Source organism: Malania oleifera, chromosome 4 (assembly GCF_029873635.1).
Source record: "Malania oleifera isolate guangnan ecotype guangnan chromosome 4, ASM2987363v1, whole genome shotgun sequence".
In the NCBI taxonomy this organism is placed as follows: domain Eukaryota; kingdom Viridiplantae; phylum Streptophyta; class Magnoliopsida; order Santalales; family Ximeniaceae; genus Malania; species Malania oleifera.
The window spans coordinates 10211379-10227302 of record NC_080420.1 but is presented as its reverse complement, the minus strand read 5'-3'; the positions used below and the strand labels follow the sequence as shown (position 1 = coordinate 10227302).

The 15924-nt window shown below is 32.5% G+C and overlaps 1 protein-coding gene across 1 annotated transcript; it reads left to right on the top strand.

Annotated features, from left to right (window-relative positions):
- Window positions 1-2666: 2666 nt before the first annotated feature.
- On the top strand, window positions 2667-15605 carry LOC131153998 (chaperone protein dnaJ 50). The gene is made up of 10 exons (XM_058106450.1): window positions 2667-2941; window positions 3021-3083; window positions 3172-3238; window positions 7066-7125; window positions 11784-11834; window positions 11959-12039; window positions 13922-14031; window positions 14244-14361; window positions 14553-14679; window positions 15101-15605. The coding sequence occupies exons 1-10, from the start codon at window positions 2826-2828 to the stop codon at window positions 15202-15204; spliced, it is 897 nt and encodes a 298-aa protein (XP_057962433.1). The 5' UTR covers window positions 2667-2825; the 3' UTR covers window positions 15205-15605.
- Window positions 15606-15924: the final 319 nt, after the last annotated feature.

The following is a 15924-nucleotide window of genomic DNA, read 5'->3' as shown; positions in this document are numbered from 1 at the left end:
GTTCTAATAAATGTTACTCAAATTATTTTAACTTCTAATTCAATTCTAAATTACCTCATAAATTGTGTTATGTTTTCTCAAAGCACTTGGATCTATGATTGTCTTCATTGAATCATGGATACAAATCGACAATGTTAAACCCAATTTCTTTAAAATTTGACGTTTGAGTCTCCTTCAAAATATTTTTTTGAGTACTGAGTTGTCTTTTTTGAATTATTTGCTAACACGAACTACCATTCTAGCTACTAAAAAATTAGTCTCGCATACTGTTGGCATTTAATCATCCATTCTTAAAAAAATTCATGGAAGATGCTATGTGATTATAATTGATAAATTTGAATTAATTATTACAAACAAACAAAAAAGGAAAACAAAATAAAACCGAACACATCGAGGGTAAAGAATTAAAGTCAAAAGTCAAGCACAAGGCTACCATGTGCTCTCCATAATTTGTTATCATTTAAAACTTAACAAAAAAAAAAAAAAAAAGAGGAGATTTTATACTCAAAACATTTTTAAAAAATCATAAAATAAACGTAGTATAAAGTTTTCCCCAATCCTCTACAAAAAAGAGAATGCTTCATTACGACCATCTACAAGATCAAAGAAATATGCAGAAGATTTATATGATGTGAAAGTAAACATCGTAAAAAGAAATGTCAAATCTTCTCAAATCAAATCAAAAATATAAAAAATACAAATATTAAAAGACACAAACACAAACAATATAATTTTTTATATAGAAATTTTAATGGAAATTAAAATAAAACGACCATGTGAATTTAAAATATAATTCAAATAAACATATTTGCAAAATTTTAAAGAATTTTAAAAATAATAAAAATTATTATTATTTTACTATACACGTAGCTGCGCAGGCAGTTGTGCACAACATTCATTCTTATATATATTATTTAATGAAATATCTATCAATATCTTCTAAATTTTTTTAAAAATATTTGTAAATATCAAGTTCTTTTGATTAATACTCCAATTTTCTTAATCTTTCACTATTTAGTTAAATAAAAGTTATTTTATTCGTCTCAATGTAATTTGAGTTTTATATTCACTGGAATTAATTTTGAAATCCATTAATTTGTAAATATTATGATCATTTATACTAAAAAAAGTTAATTAACTATAGGCAATAAATTATTACTATAATCTATTTATTATTGCTTCTAATGCATAAAATCTACTCCATGGACAACTCATGTATCCCTAACTAGTAAACAAAAACACATAATTGAATGTATGTTAGTTTTTGTCTTTAATTTGGACTAAATAAAAATTAGGAAACATGGTTAAAATAATAAAAATCATAATATATTATAATAAAAATAGATATTAATTATAATTATTTTGTATTGCAGTTAGTTTCAAAATTTATCTGTTACAAAAAATAATCTTGCAGACAATTAAAAAATAGTAAAAAAAATATTTTTTATTATTTTTAAAGTTCTTTAAAATTTTGCAAATATGTTTATTTGAATTATATTTTTAAATTCACATGGTCGTTTATTTTAATTTCCATTAAAATTTCAATATAAAATGAATAAATTAATCTCCAGAAACTAATTTTACATTTTAAAATATTATTATAACAATGAAAAATCTTCAATTTGTTTGGTATTATTGTCAAGAATTATGAAACTAAAAACTAGGAACAAGAACTGAAAAATTAGAAATAAGAAGAAAAAATTAAAAATTAGTAATTTTTTTTGTTAGTATTTTGAAAACTAAATTAAATTAAAAACCTAATTAAATTGATGCTTTTTTAATCAAATAGCTATTAAAAAATATGACCAAAATTTAAAAAAAATTGTGAAAAAATTTACAAATTAGTTATTAGATAGATATATATATATATATATATATATATATATATATATATATATATATATGAGATTTTCAACTAAGCATTCATTGGATAGGGTAGCTTGCATTTTATTTAATATTTACAAATTTTTTGCACTTATTTTTTTGAATAAAATGAATTTTTTTAGGTCTAGTCTTGTTGAATTCAAATAAAATTTTTAAAAGTTGATTTATCTAATTTTATTGAAATTATTATTTCTAAAAATACTTGTCTTTCTTTTAGAAGGTAATAATATTTTTTTTATATTTTTTTTTATTAAATAGAGTTTTATTTGTAAAAATACTAAATATTTTGTTTTTTTAATTGAGTTTGATGCATTTTTAATTATATATATATATGCCTGAAAAATCTCGCTTGTGAGATTTAATTAGATAAGAAAGTCAAAGGGAAAACATTGAAGCAAATCTCATAACTTGGTCCTGCGAGATTTGTTTAAATCTCACAGCACTAAGTTGCAAGATTATGCAAGCATTAGTTTGGAAAATTTTTTTTTAAATAAAGTATTATTTAGTATTTTATTTTAATTTAATAATAAAATAGGAAAAAACTCCATAAGTGTCCCCTACAAGAAGAAACCAACTAGTCTATTAAAATTTAGTAATAGTTTGGACTTACTTACATTAAAATGTTTTTCTGAAAAAAGATATTTATCTGAAAGTAATATGAAATTATTTTTTATTATAGGTACTTTTCAGATAAGTAATTTTTTCAAAAAAGAAAACTTATTTTATTTTTAAAAAAGATTAAACAAATATTACTTAAATATAAATAATTTAAATATTTTCATAATAAAGACTTACAAAGTCTTTCTATCAACAATCTCTTATCTCTAGCATTAGCAGAAGAGGGGTACCACCGAGCTTCCCTCTGCTTCGAAACGGGGTCAATTGGAACTTGGGAGTAGTAATCGTATGTTCATCTGGGCTGAGAAGGCTCAACTTCAACCATGGCACCGCAGGTGATGCAGTGGCGCGCAATCATATCTGCTCTGATGCTCTGCTTTTTCATCCCTGCATCAATGGCCATATACTGCGACGAAGACGATTGCTACGATCTACTGGGGTTAGCTCCTCTTTCTCTCTGCTTCTTCTTGGCCATTCCTTTTGCTCAATTGTCTTATCGATCTCATTTTTTACTTTAGGGTTTCTCAAAGCGCCAATGCTTCGGAAATCAAGAAATCTTACTACAAGCTCTCCTTGAAATAGTGAGTTGTAGTTTGTTTCATTTTGTGGTTTTTCAATTTCGTATTAGATTCAAAATACCCACTTTTGATCTTATTGTGGAAAATTTAGTCACCCAGATAAAAACCCTGATCCCGAATCGAGAAAGCTGTTTGTCAAAATTGCAAATGCTTATGAGGTATGCGGTTCTTCTCTTTCTGCTCGGCTTCCAAATTGAGGTTATTTTTGCATCTTCTGTAACTTGAATTTTTCCGGTATTTAACTTCCTGTTGTTATACTAGTTTTCCAAATCAGTTGCCATTCAAATATGTCTTAAGATTTCAGATGAACTTGCAAGTTGACTGTCTGGTGATATATTTACCATTCTATTTAATTGAAGATTTTTCAAGGATATTATGTGTAGTAAATTTGTTACATGTGTTGCATGTGATTACAAGTAATAGATTTGAACTATTTAGTTGTTAAATTATCAGTAGAAACTGAAAGTCATTTAAATAATGCCTACAATACATTTTATATGCTTTTTAAACAAGTTGATAATACAGATAATACACTATCATAATTAAGGTGGTGTTTGTTAAAATTAAGCATTAAGGGGGTGTGGAATCAAATAATGTTGGTGTTGCATTAATAAGTGACTATTTAATGATACAAGAGGGATGTTCAATAAAAGCGGTAGGAAGAATTGCTCAAATACTAGTGAGTGACTCTTATTTAGGTCATGTCATAAATGCATTGGCCAAACATAATAATTGGCAAAATTAAGTGTTAAGTTTTGAACATTTAAGTCATATATGACTTTGTGGAGCATTTCTAAATTTAATTTGAACTAGTTATCGAATCTAAATGTTGAATTATTTTAACTACTTGATATCTAATATCTGAATATGTGTTATTTTTCCATTTTGTTGTTCTCAACTACCAAGAGCATAACTACAACAACAAACCAAGCCTTGAGTCTCACTAGGTATGAATAATTTTTTTTGCCAATTTATGTAATCATGGACAATTTTTTTTGAGAAATTTAGGACTATTAAATCCTTATTCACTATCTCATTCCAAATTATTTTAGGTTTACTCCTATCTCTTCTGCTTCCCGTCACAATAACTAAATCACTTTTCCTCACTGACGCGCTATATGACCTATGTTGCGAGTGCCCAAACTATCTGAGTAGTCCCTCATTTATCTTAGCTATGCTTAACTTATTGCGAATATATTCATTTCTTAATTTATACTTTTACGTTGTACAACTCATCCATTTAAGCATCCTCATCTAAGCAACTTACTTTTTGGATATGCTATTTCTTAGTCATCCAACATTTTGATTCATATAGCGTAGCTGGTCTTACAGTCGTCCTATAAAAATTCCCATTTAATTTTAAGGGTATTCAACAATCACAAAGTAGGCTTGAAGCACTTCTTCATTTTACACAACTTGCTTTAACTTTATGCATTACATCCTCTCCAATTTCTCTTTTAGCTTGCATAATAGATCTAAGGTATCGAAATCTACTAGTGTTATTGATTTCTTCATCATCAAGTTTAATTTTGTCTGCAATATTCATCCTACTATTACTAAAATTATATTTCATATATTCTATCTTATTTCTACTTATCATAAAGCTTTTAGATTCTAAAGCTTCTCTTTGTAATTCTAGCTTAGACTCTACTCCACCCCTAGTTTCATCAATCAAGACAATACCATTTGCAAACAACATACACCATGAAACCTCATTTTGGATGCACCTTGTCAGTTCATCCATCATTAAAGCAAAAGGATAAGGACTCAAAATAAAACCTTGATGTACACCTATTAAGATTGTAAATTCTCTAGTCTCTCCACCTATAGTCCTAACACTAGTCATTAATCTAGCATATGTATCCTTAATGACATCTGTATACCTACTATATACACATTTTTTTTTTCTTTCTAAAACTCACCAAAGAACTTCTCTAGGTACCCTATCATACGCTTTCTTAAGTCAATAAATACCATATAAAAAAACAGTAGCTATAGCTATCAACAAATTACATTCACACCATTACTTATCAAACTTTTCTTTCATTTTTGTAACCATTGCTCAAATGAACCAATCATCAAACTTTGACTTTATGTCCAACAACACTCTCACCCTATATACTTCATTAAGAAACAAGTTTGCAGTTCTATAATCAATACCTAAAATGATGGTGGCAACACTAAACTCTTCTAGGATTTGACAAACTTTCTTGACCTTTTCCCAATGTTCTCTCTCTGGACAACAAATATAGTTAGACTCTCCATCTTGGGATATAGGAAACACATCTTTGATCTTGATTGCAGCAACCATCCCATAAATTGAGTTCCAACTTGTTTTATAATCAAGAATAAACTTATGATGTTGCAATTATAGCTAGTGCACAGTCTTAAGAACATCTTTATCCTTATCTTTCTTCCATTGATTGAACTTACTTTCTTGAATATCCTCAATGATATTTTTAATCTCTTGAAGATCATATTGAACTATAATATTGAACATATAAGCAAATTGAACATGAAGCATCTGACCCCCACAAACTAATCTTTTAGTTCTTGAAAATGTGCCCTTCAAGATTTGAATACGGGAATTATTGGCACTATCATTATCCACTGAAACAGTGCAGATCTACAAAAACAAAAAAGAGAAAAATATATATTTTTAGACTTATATGATAATACTTGTATATTATTCTAAAAATAAGTAGAGAACTAACTTTTTATAAATTAATATTTGAAATTTACTATATTCTCAATTTCTTATTTTGTCGAACACTTGTAATTAGCATCAACTATTTCAATTCCACGAGGAGGAGGAGGAGATAAGTAAACAAAGTTGAGAAACATGCTTTTGCAACCTCCAATTTGAATCAACAAAATGTCCTATAAGAACCATGTACTTAATCTTTTGAGGTTTAGAGTAGCACAAATCACTTGTCAAACTAACTTTGTTGACATTCTTCAACAATGACTTTAATTTCTTCTTTCTCAATGTCATACACTTTAAAACAATCATTTCTACAAGTTTGATGTGAAAACTCTTTCCATTTGGGCATTCTACATTTTTGCATCATGTTAAAGCCTACTTATTCCAAAATTGAAAAGGGGTGCTCTTGCATGAGTATCCAATGTGCTGCATCCTCCCTCATCTTTCCCATGCCAAACTTGCCATCATGTAAAGCACACCTCTTCCATTGCCCCCTTATTGACAATTGATTCAGATGGCATAAAGTTAATCTTATCATGTTGTATGAATAAATTCTTTTAAATGTTGCATCCCCATACAATTTTCATTGAAACCTAATTGTATTCCATTCTATTTCTAGGAATAGGTGTTCCATGAACAAAACATAACCTAAGCCTTTGCTTTTTCTTTTCTCTAGCTGTAGCAAGTTTAAATATGTCTTCTTCCCCTTCCTTTGTATCTAGTCTTGTATGTAAATTTCCATATGCTCTATGTTTAGATCCACCAAAAACCTTTTTATTTTGTCTTATAATTTTCATTTTTACATGTTTTTAGATTTTTTCTGTGTCTTAAACCACATTATTTTAGTTGTAACAACTATTTTGATATCTTGATTCCACTACCAAGTTTCTTTACTATTCAATTGTCTATTCACCTAAAAAGCTGAAATCTCTTTTGCCATCTCTTTAATAGAATTAGATATCCTACTCCAAAGAGCGTTTTTTTCTGTTCTCTCCTATTGTTTGTCGGTCACCATCTTTTATCATTTTTTCTTTTCATTTTGTTATATTTTTTTCCATTAGGTTCCATTGTTCTTTTACATTGAATCATTAATCTATGTTAACTTTTCTCTCCTCAACTAATATATTATAATTGTGTCTCTATGTATGCATACACACACCACTGATCTATGTTAACTTTTCTCTCCTCAACCTTTATAATATAATTGTGTGTCTCTATACACACACACACACACATATAAATGTGCAAGTGCTACAAATAATATTGACTCATTCATTGCAGATATTGAAAGATGAAGCCACACGTGAGCAGTATGATTATGCAATTGCACATCCAGAGGAGGTAAGTTCAAAGTTTAATTACTGAAATGAATAAATAGTGCTTTATGAGTTCTTATTATTTATGCTTCTGTGAAACATATTTGTATTTCCTGGCGTCTGTCAATTTTATATGTTCTCCATATAATCATATACTTCAATTTCTTTAACGCTTCTAAGTTAACTTCTAAGATAAGACACACAACATTCAGTGCTTAAAGCTTCGAATTGGAGAGGTGGTTTCCTGGACTTGAACCTGAACTGTCTCCCGGTTTGAGTGTCACATCTTTACAATTAGGTTGAATTAAATTATTTTTTGTGATTACTCTTATAAACTGTTGTTATAATTTTTGTCAAGGCCCATTCATCGCATCTTTACAGTTGCATTAGGTGCTTTTGAGACTTTTCAGTCCAGCTTGTGGAATGTCTTCATGGTAATCAACAGTGGAAGTAATGTTATGTGCCTACATGTGCCGTCAACTATTGCATAGAGAATTTGTTGGTTCCAAATTCGAATATTGATTTAAAATTTTAAACTTCATTTTGGCTCACTGACCATATTATCCTCTCATTGGTCTGGGTAGCTCAAGTTATAAGCATTCAGAATTAATAACGGAAGGGGCAGCAGGGGTTATCTTGGTTTAGTTTCTTGCAAAAAAGAGTTTAGATTTCATTCACTTAAAGAACTTCAGCTTCAATCTGGAAAGCGCCAGGGTCATGTTGTTGCAAAAAAATTGCAATATGTTAGCTTGAACTATGAGTGCCACAAATCATTTCATCCAAGGACTCTCATAAACAATGGATAACTATGTAATGATTATTTCTCAATTTTACCCTTGATTGAGCTCAAACAATTTCATTTTTCTACTTCCATTACAAAATTAAATAATGTGCAGACTGCAGACACCTACTCACCTTGTCTGTTTTGGACAAAAATTGACTGGCCAAGGTAGTTATGAATTCTGGCCTAGGGACATGATATTCACAATGTTTATTACTTGTTGAACATTTGAGACTCCATGAATCAGAAAATTCAGCCTCAAAATGCACAGTAATCTTACTGTGCTTGAAATTGGTCAATATCATGTAATGGAAAATTCAGTTGGGACAAGTATGTGATTCGGAGTGCAATTGCTGTACTATAACTGATGGATTACCAATGATGAATTTTTTTGGTTCTCTCTTTTTTCTTTTTCTTTTCTTTTTGTGCCTAGAATTCTATGGAATATTGATTGCCTTTATTTCGCTATCCATGGTTTTGTCATATAATCATGTTAATTGTTAACATTCCTGACAGTAAGAACACTACTATGCTAATGTTTTCCCTTAAAATCTTAAAGGAGGCCTGGGTGTTGTGGGAAATGGTGGGAGTTTGCAAACTCACTTGTTGTCTTGGACAGCAGATGAAAATTTCTAACCATTAAGGGAGGTCTGCTGCAAAAAATACAAAGCATACATCAGTCCTTTAGTTTCTGGTTGGGGTAGCTAGGAAAATTGAGAAAGTAACGTGAGAATTCCTTTCGTCAGGGGTGGGAGAGAAGAGAGATCATTTGGTTAGTTGGGGGGATGTATGTATATCTAAGGTGGAGGGTGGTTTGGGTCTTGGAAATTTGGTATCTAAAAACACTGCCTTATTGGGTAAATGCCTGTGGCATTTTCCTTAAGTTATTGTTTGGGAGCATGGATTTCAGGCCTCGAATTTGGATTTGTGTGGATTTGAATGAAACTCAATACAATTTTGCATTGCATTTTGTTCAAATACACACAAATCCAAATCCAAGGCTTGAAATCTGAGCTCCCAAAAGCAGGGTTAGTGGAGAATTCTCTTTGGCATGAAGTTGTAAAGAGTAAATTTGGCTTACATGCTAATAGAAATGGTTGGGATACTAATTGGGGTTTAAGATGTTCTGTGGAGAGCTCTTGGAAAAATATTGTTCAGATTTATCCTTCGATTATTCCTTATGTAAAATATGTTGTGGGCAATGGGTCGCAGATACTCTTTTTGGAATATGTAGGTGGGAAATTAAATGCTTTCTATTCCCACGTTTATATTATCTTTCTTTGGCGCATAATAATGTCATTACTTCCTAGTTCAGATGGGCCTACTTCTTTTAAGGATTTTCATTTTCGTAGGTCTCTAAATGATATGGAGTTGGAGGGACTAACTTCTTGTCGGTTCTCTTGGAGGGCTTCCATTTCTCACTTTCTTGTGTGAGAGGGATGGTAGGAGTTGGGGTTTGGATTCCTCAGGTTTCCATTCTTCAACATATTTCTTTGAGCATTTGACCAAATCTTTTAAAACCTTTCCCTTTCATCATTTCATATGGAAAGCTTAAGTCCCCTCATAAGACTTAAGTTAACACTTAACACCAACAATCTGCTGCAGAGTAGGAGGCCTTTGAAGGCATTATTTCTGATGTTTGTTTTGATAGCTCAGAATCTGCTTCACATCTCTACATCGCCCTTTCTCTTGGGGGATCTGGAATAAGCTATTTGCTGTTTTTGGAGAGAAATTGGTTTGCCCAGATTTGTGGAGAAATTATCATCTCTTTCACAGGTTTTGGGAAGAGTGCTGATGGTTTAATCTTGTGGACTTACGGCATCTTTGCGGTTTATGGAGAATTTAGATGGGAAGGAATTTTTGTGTCTTTTCTGGAAAGAGGTATTCTGGTACTTTGCCTTTCTCGGATCTCCAGAGAGATCAGTCGGCAGTTTTATTTTGATTGTTTTCTAGCCTATTTTGGTTTCTTTTATAGGAGGATCCTTTTCTCCCATTGTACATTCCTTTCCTCTTCAATGAATATATATTCTTTTTCTATATTAAAAAAAAATATATCAGTTATTTAGTTTCTGTGCATAAATCTCTCCCCTCAAAAAGCTGTCATGTTCCTCTCCCTTCAAATGCCCCAGATAATGCATGGAGTTGCACCAGACCGAATCTCACTTGAATTATGGTTGCAATGCTTTCTTTTCCAAGAATGAAACACGTACTGCTACTGCTTCACACAACACATGCAACATTGAGTTACCAAATTAAACTTCATAGTTCCCTGGCAACTTAGTCATGGAGCAGTCAGTGGCTTGGTATTCCTTCCGCCTGTTTGCACATGTAGCACCAGTTTAACCAGAATAAATCCTCTCAGAAATCCCCTGTAGGAATGAAAATACTCATTGGCATAACCCATGCAACATTGAATTGTCAAATTAAACTCCAAAGCTCTGTGGGAACTGAGCAGTAGTGCACAGTGGAGCAGCAATGGCTCAGGCTTTCCCCTGCCTGTTTGCACATATAGAACTGCTTTTCAAAAATAACTCCTCTCATTTGAAGGTTACCTCCTCTAAAAATGAACTCCCTGTTTGCTTTCCAGGCAGAAAAAGTAACTTTTTGTGAACTTTTTCTCTCCACATGGCCTTCCAATCTAATTAAACATAGATGTGGTCCCTCCACTGATTTGCTTGTAAAATGTTTAGACCCTGTACAGGGAGTTTTTACGACCAATCGAATAGATAAGATTCCCCACATTTTATTTTATTTTTGTTCTGTAAAGAGCCCCCAACAGAGACACATTGTCCATTTCCCACCCTGAATTTCCCTTCTGAAAGACAGATTTCAAAAATCCATGCCACACGAGTTCCCAGTTCATACATTGTTTGCTACTACATCCTTTTCCTAGAAAGCCTGACATAAGCTGGATAGGTATCTTTCAAAGATGCATCCCCATCCCCACAAAGAACATCAAGCCAGAGTCTGATCATGTTCACATTCACCACCACAAAGCTGATAAATTTGGAGAACTCCCCTTTTCTTTGCATGATCCCTTTCCAGAGCCCAAAACCAAGGGATAAGCTCACCTTTTCAGTGAACCATCCCCAATGTTATGTTATTTCTACTGACCTAACCTGCCGATGTGATTTGATCTTATCACACAGCTATTTTGGTTTGGAGATATTCTACTTGGTTGAGAAGGCTTATGAGGCACAAATTATAGTGTAATCTCAGTGATTTGTTTTCTATTTGCTTCTATAGTCTGTGTGTGCGCATGTGTACGTGTATGTGTGCGTGTGCGTGTTTGCATGTGCACTCAATAAAACATTATAACTTCTTTAGAACATAGTTCCCATAGTCCCTTGGGGAGACCCCAACACCCCAATGGTTTCAACATAAGACGGATTAGGAGCAGCAGTGGATCTAATGGGGGCCTGGGGGTGTGGCCATCTCCCCAACCTCCCAAAACACCCAGTGTGTTAGTGACATTTCAACGCTTCTTCATTAATATTACACTGTTCCGAATCCCTTTTTCCTTACCATTGAGAGGTTTGTTAAGTTTAGACTGCTGAAGTGGAGTAGCCCACTAGCCCATTACAACCCCAAGTCCCATCCTATCCTATTTAAATTAACAAACCAATTTATAAATAGAATGCAAAAAAAGCTTGAAACTATGGGCTTCATGAAATTTTTATTGATTTTAATCTTGCCCTTGACTCACAGATTCTGGCTCCACATTGCTTGGGCTGGGGGGTGAAATGGGGGACGGGCTCTCCTCATTGTGAGGCTCAGGCCCAATGAGCCTCTAAATAGACCAAAATAAAGAAAATAATTATGTATGAGATGTGCATTTAGATTCATTGAATTTTAGATCATTACTAACAATGCCAAATACATGGTTTTTGTTTCTGTTTTAGGTGTTTTATAATACAGCTCAGTACTATCGTGCTTATTATGGTCACAAAACGGTGAGTAGTTTGATTTTGTCATGATATTTGAGTATTCTTTCTGCTGGATTTATTGATTTGATCGAGTGATAAATCCTCTTTGTTCTGATTATGTGCTTGTAACACCTAATATTTTGCTTTCTAGGATCCCCGTGCTGTTCTAGTGGGTCTTCTTTTGGTTCTCTCAGCATTTCAATATCTAAATAACTGGACAAGGTATACACAGGTACCAGTACATCTCTAATATGTTTTTTTTTTTTTTAAATGTTATCATTTAACTATTGTGCAATAAAGTTTGATTGCTAAGGATAAAAGTTTGTGTACTTGTTTGTCTTAGAGAACTTGCAGAACTATGACTTGTTTTTTTTTATTTAGTGCCCTAATTTCCATTATATGTATCTATAGAACTGCTATTATTATCAAGCATCTGAAAAGATATGCCTTTTTAATGAGGAAGCTTGATGTAGGATGAGTATTTATATGACCTCTAGATTTTACAGCAAATCTTTTTTCGCAAAAAAAATTATCATTCTTAAAATGATAATTTAAAGTAAGCTTCTTCTACTTTGTGTGTATGCTTTTTTCTTTCTTTTCTTTTTCCTGGTGGAGGGGGGGGGGGGGGGGGGGACGTGGGTTGGGATTGACATAGAAGTTCTGCTTAGGGTTATCCCTCCTGTGGCTTGTTCAAAGGAAGTAATTAATGGTGGTGGTTGAGAAGTTATTGTAATGCCGCTCAGAGATTTTAGATCAAAATTGGCAGATAGATAAGTACCCTCTGTGCATTTACCTTGCTTAGCACAAAAAAATTTAAATGTAGCCATTGAGCTTTCTATGCATAAATTTATGAAATGGTTGAAAGAAATGTAACTGATTAAAATGGCAAGTTTAAGTGAAAAAGCATGTGTTGGCTTTGAAATGAATCATTCAGCTATTTTTTGGTTTGATAGTTCACCCTTATTAATTGAAAGTCTAGGACTCCAGCTGTCTGGATATATGTTTACATGCATGTATTGTAAACCTGTCTCTGCTTATTTGGTTTTTAAAGGTTTTCTTACCTATGGCAACATGCTGGCCTGGGGGTATGTATATAACTATTTCTATAGTTTTTAATCTTTTTGGGAAGTGGATTCCATCTATGGTTTAACCTTGAATAGCCTTTGCAGTTTGAGCTGTCTGGCACCTTTGGTTATGGATATATTGGTCTCTGGTGCATTTCCCATTTATCAGTTGCTGCTCATTATTTAATATGTCTATGTTTTAGAAGGCAAAGGCATAAGCCTTTTGGAAATTTATTTTTTGTACAAAAAAAATTTCATACATACTGAAAAATAAAGGAAATAGAAGAATTATAAAGAAAATTTGAAAAAAAAAATTCAAATATATTTTGTAAAGTACTTGTAGGCCATTCTAAGCATACAATCTTAAATTTATTCAAGTAAATTATGCTAAAAAGATTATCATAACATGACAAAATCCCAATTGTGTTTTAAGATCCATCATCCAAGTTGTGACTCGTAATTGCTTTGGAAAGGTCTCAGATTAATAGATTGAAGATTCACTCATATTAGAGCATTTTTAATCCTTTAATTTGTATATCTGATTAAGTTTTGCTGACCCTTATTTTGTTAACTAAAATTCTGAATGAAAATTTACATACCCATAATTCACAAGTCTCAACTTGAAAAGTGCCAAAGGTTCACCTTAATCCAAATGCATAAGGCCTTTCTGTATTATGGCTTTCGGGAGTTTGGTGCGTAGGCTACGGATTGAGGTGTTTAAGGCACACCTCATCTTAAGGCAAGTCTCAATTGCATCTTTAGAATATTGGAATGTGTTATAACTGTTGATTTTCATTTTTCATGTGGGTGTTTCAAGTTTAGATACTGCTAAGATCTGTGAGTTTTATATTGCATTTTTATCTTGTCTTTAACTGCTTTTTCTCATATGAAAGATCAATGCAAACAACCTCCTATTGTCATATCCTAAAACACTCATCTACCCTATTGCAGAGACAAAGATAAGCTCAAAATTAAAGAAATGAGAAAAGAAGCTGTACAAAACTCCCAGAGTTGTATGTTTTCACCTGCTGACTTCTTTTCGTATTGCAGGCCATTGACATGGTCAGGAAGACGCCAGCTTACAAAAATAAACTTCGGGCATTGGAACTTGAACGTTGTGGAGGAACAACAAAAAAGAAGAGTCACAAGCAGATGGACAAGTACAAACTCCAATGACTTTGGACCAGCTAACTGTAACCATATGCATATATGATTTATCTATATCAACCAACTGTGGATAGCCGATAAATGTGGATATGCTGTCCTAACAAACTTTTCTGTATCACGTCTTATACTGTTCCCTACTTTCAGGCAGTTCATTCTATGGTTCCAAAATCAGGATATTATGATTAGGTCCATCTGTTTGTGGCAGGAAAATGGAGCAAGAACTCAGTAAAGAACTTGAACTGCAGATAAAGGGAGCTGAAAAACCCTCAATCTGGGAGCTTCTTGGTGTTCGTTTCATATTGCTACCTTACACTACTGGCAAGGTTAGAATTTCTTTTTCTAGGATCTCTGAAGTCTGAAACTGGAATTACTTACTTTTTTGAAAAGGAAGATGATGGTTTGTGGTTTATTGTACCGTTTCTGTTTTGCTGTTGCCTGCAAAATCCTCTTGACTTAGCAGCTGATCTTAGCTTCTGCTCTTTAAGGAGTGCTGATCAGTTCTCAATTTCTCCAGCTCTTATTATGGTGTGGGTGTTGGTTCTGGAGATACCAACTTAAACACGCTGCATATACTTGGGAAGATGCCTCTTACCTGACACAAAGATCCCTTGGAGTGCCCCTTGATAGATGGAGAATCATTGGTAACTATAACCAATTTCCTGCAGTTATAATCTTTTAAAGGACTGTTACTGTGAAAAATAAAAATAAAAATTAGTACAATATGAAGCTGTTCTCTTCATTGGTAATTGAGGTGACTTGACATTTATATTATTAGTTGGTTTACCGATGTATAGCTCTTATACACCGGACATCTGACTCAGAGCAGCTGATAATGTCCATGAGCATCTCTTGGCTAATGGCTAAATTCTGGTGTAATTCTTTAAAGTTTGTTTCTAGTACCATTGGCTTTAAGCTGTTGGCCATGATTACTGTAATCAAAGGCTATGTTTGTCAGGCAGAGGAACCCCTTTCGATTCCAAGAGCCCACATGCATATTATTGTGGTGTAGGGTTCCTAAAAGTATAGGGTTTTCCTGAACTTATTGTTGGTGCTGTTTGTTAGATGAATCAGCAAAAGAAGATCTTATCAAGAGACGTTTATGGGAAAAATCGAATTTGGAGATATACTTGGCAGAGATGCGGAAGGAATCGAAACGCAGAAGATAGCAGATCCTTCTCATTGCTCACCCTACAAGGTTCTTTTGGCCAAAAGTTTGACGAACACGCATATTAGCAATGCCAGGTTTCTTGAGGAGCTCCAGTGGGAGGTTTTGAAGATTGGGTTATTTATAGTGAATGTTTTGACTACTGAGAAAGATGAAATATTTTGATGTTTATATTTTTACATTCATATTATAGTTCTGAAAGTGAGCATATGATCAAGCTGACCATCTCATAGGCCTTTCAATTCATTAATTTAGCCTTTTACAAATAAAATAATTTCTATGTATACTCGATGGTTGGAAACATTCTTCTGTACGTTTGAATTTGGAGACAACTTAATATTGTTTTGCATTATGATTAAATCCAAACAAATTTAAAAACTAGCTTTCATTTATGGATACAAATTTTGAGTTCTAGATTTGAATTTGAATTTGAATTTATATGTATTTAGATGGAGTTTAATATAATTTTATGTTATATTTTATTTAAAGATACATTTCTAAATTTGACATTTGAATTTTAAGCTTTCAAACACACTAGTGTTTGTGAGGCTTTTTGCTGTCGACATTTTTGTATAATTAAAATGATAACAAATACAAACTAAAGTAATTTGTTGCAGTCGCCCCTTTCCAGAAAAATGTTTTGCTGTTGGAATAAGTGAAGCTATCCAAGCTTCTAAATTTTTGTGGAATTACTTTGAAATGACTCCAATTTTTTTTTTTT

What these genes read in the sequence shown, in the direction of transcription:
- LOC131153998 (XM_058106450.1), top strand. Translation starts at nt 2,826, where the DNA reads ATGGCACCGCAGGTGATGCAGTGGCGCGCAATCATATCTGCTCTGATG. An exon ending in AAATTGCAAATGCTTATGAG is followed by an intron (nt 3,239 to 7,065) that starts GTATGCGGTTCT and finishes CATTCATTGCAG; the next exon opens with ATATTGAAAGATGAAGCCAC. An exon ending in TACCTTACACTACTGGCAAG is followed by an intron (nt 14,362 to 14,552) that starts GTTAGAATTTCT and finishes CAATTTCTCCAG; the next exon opens with CTCTTATTATGGTGTGGGTG.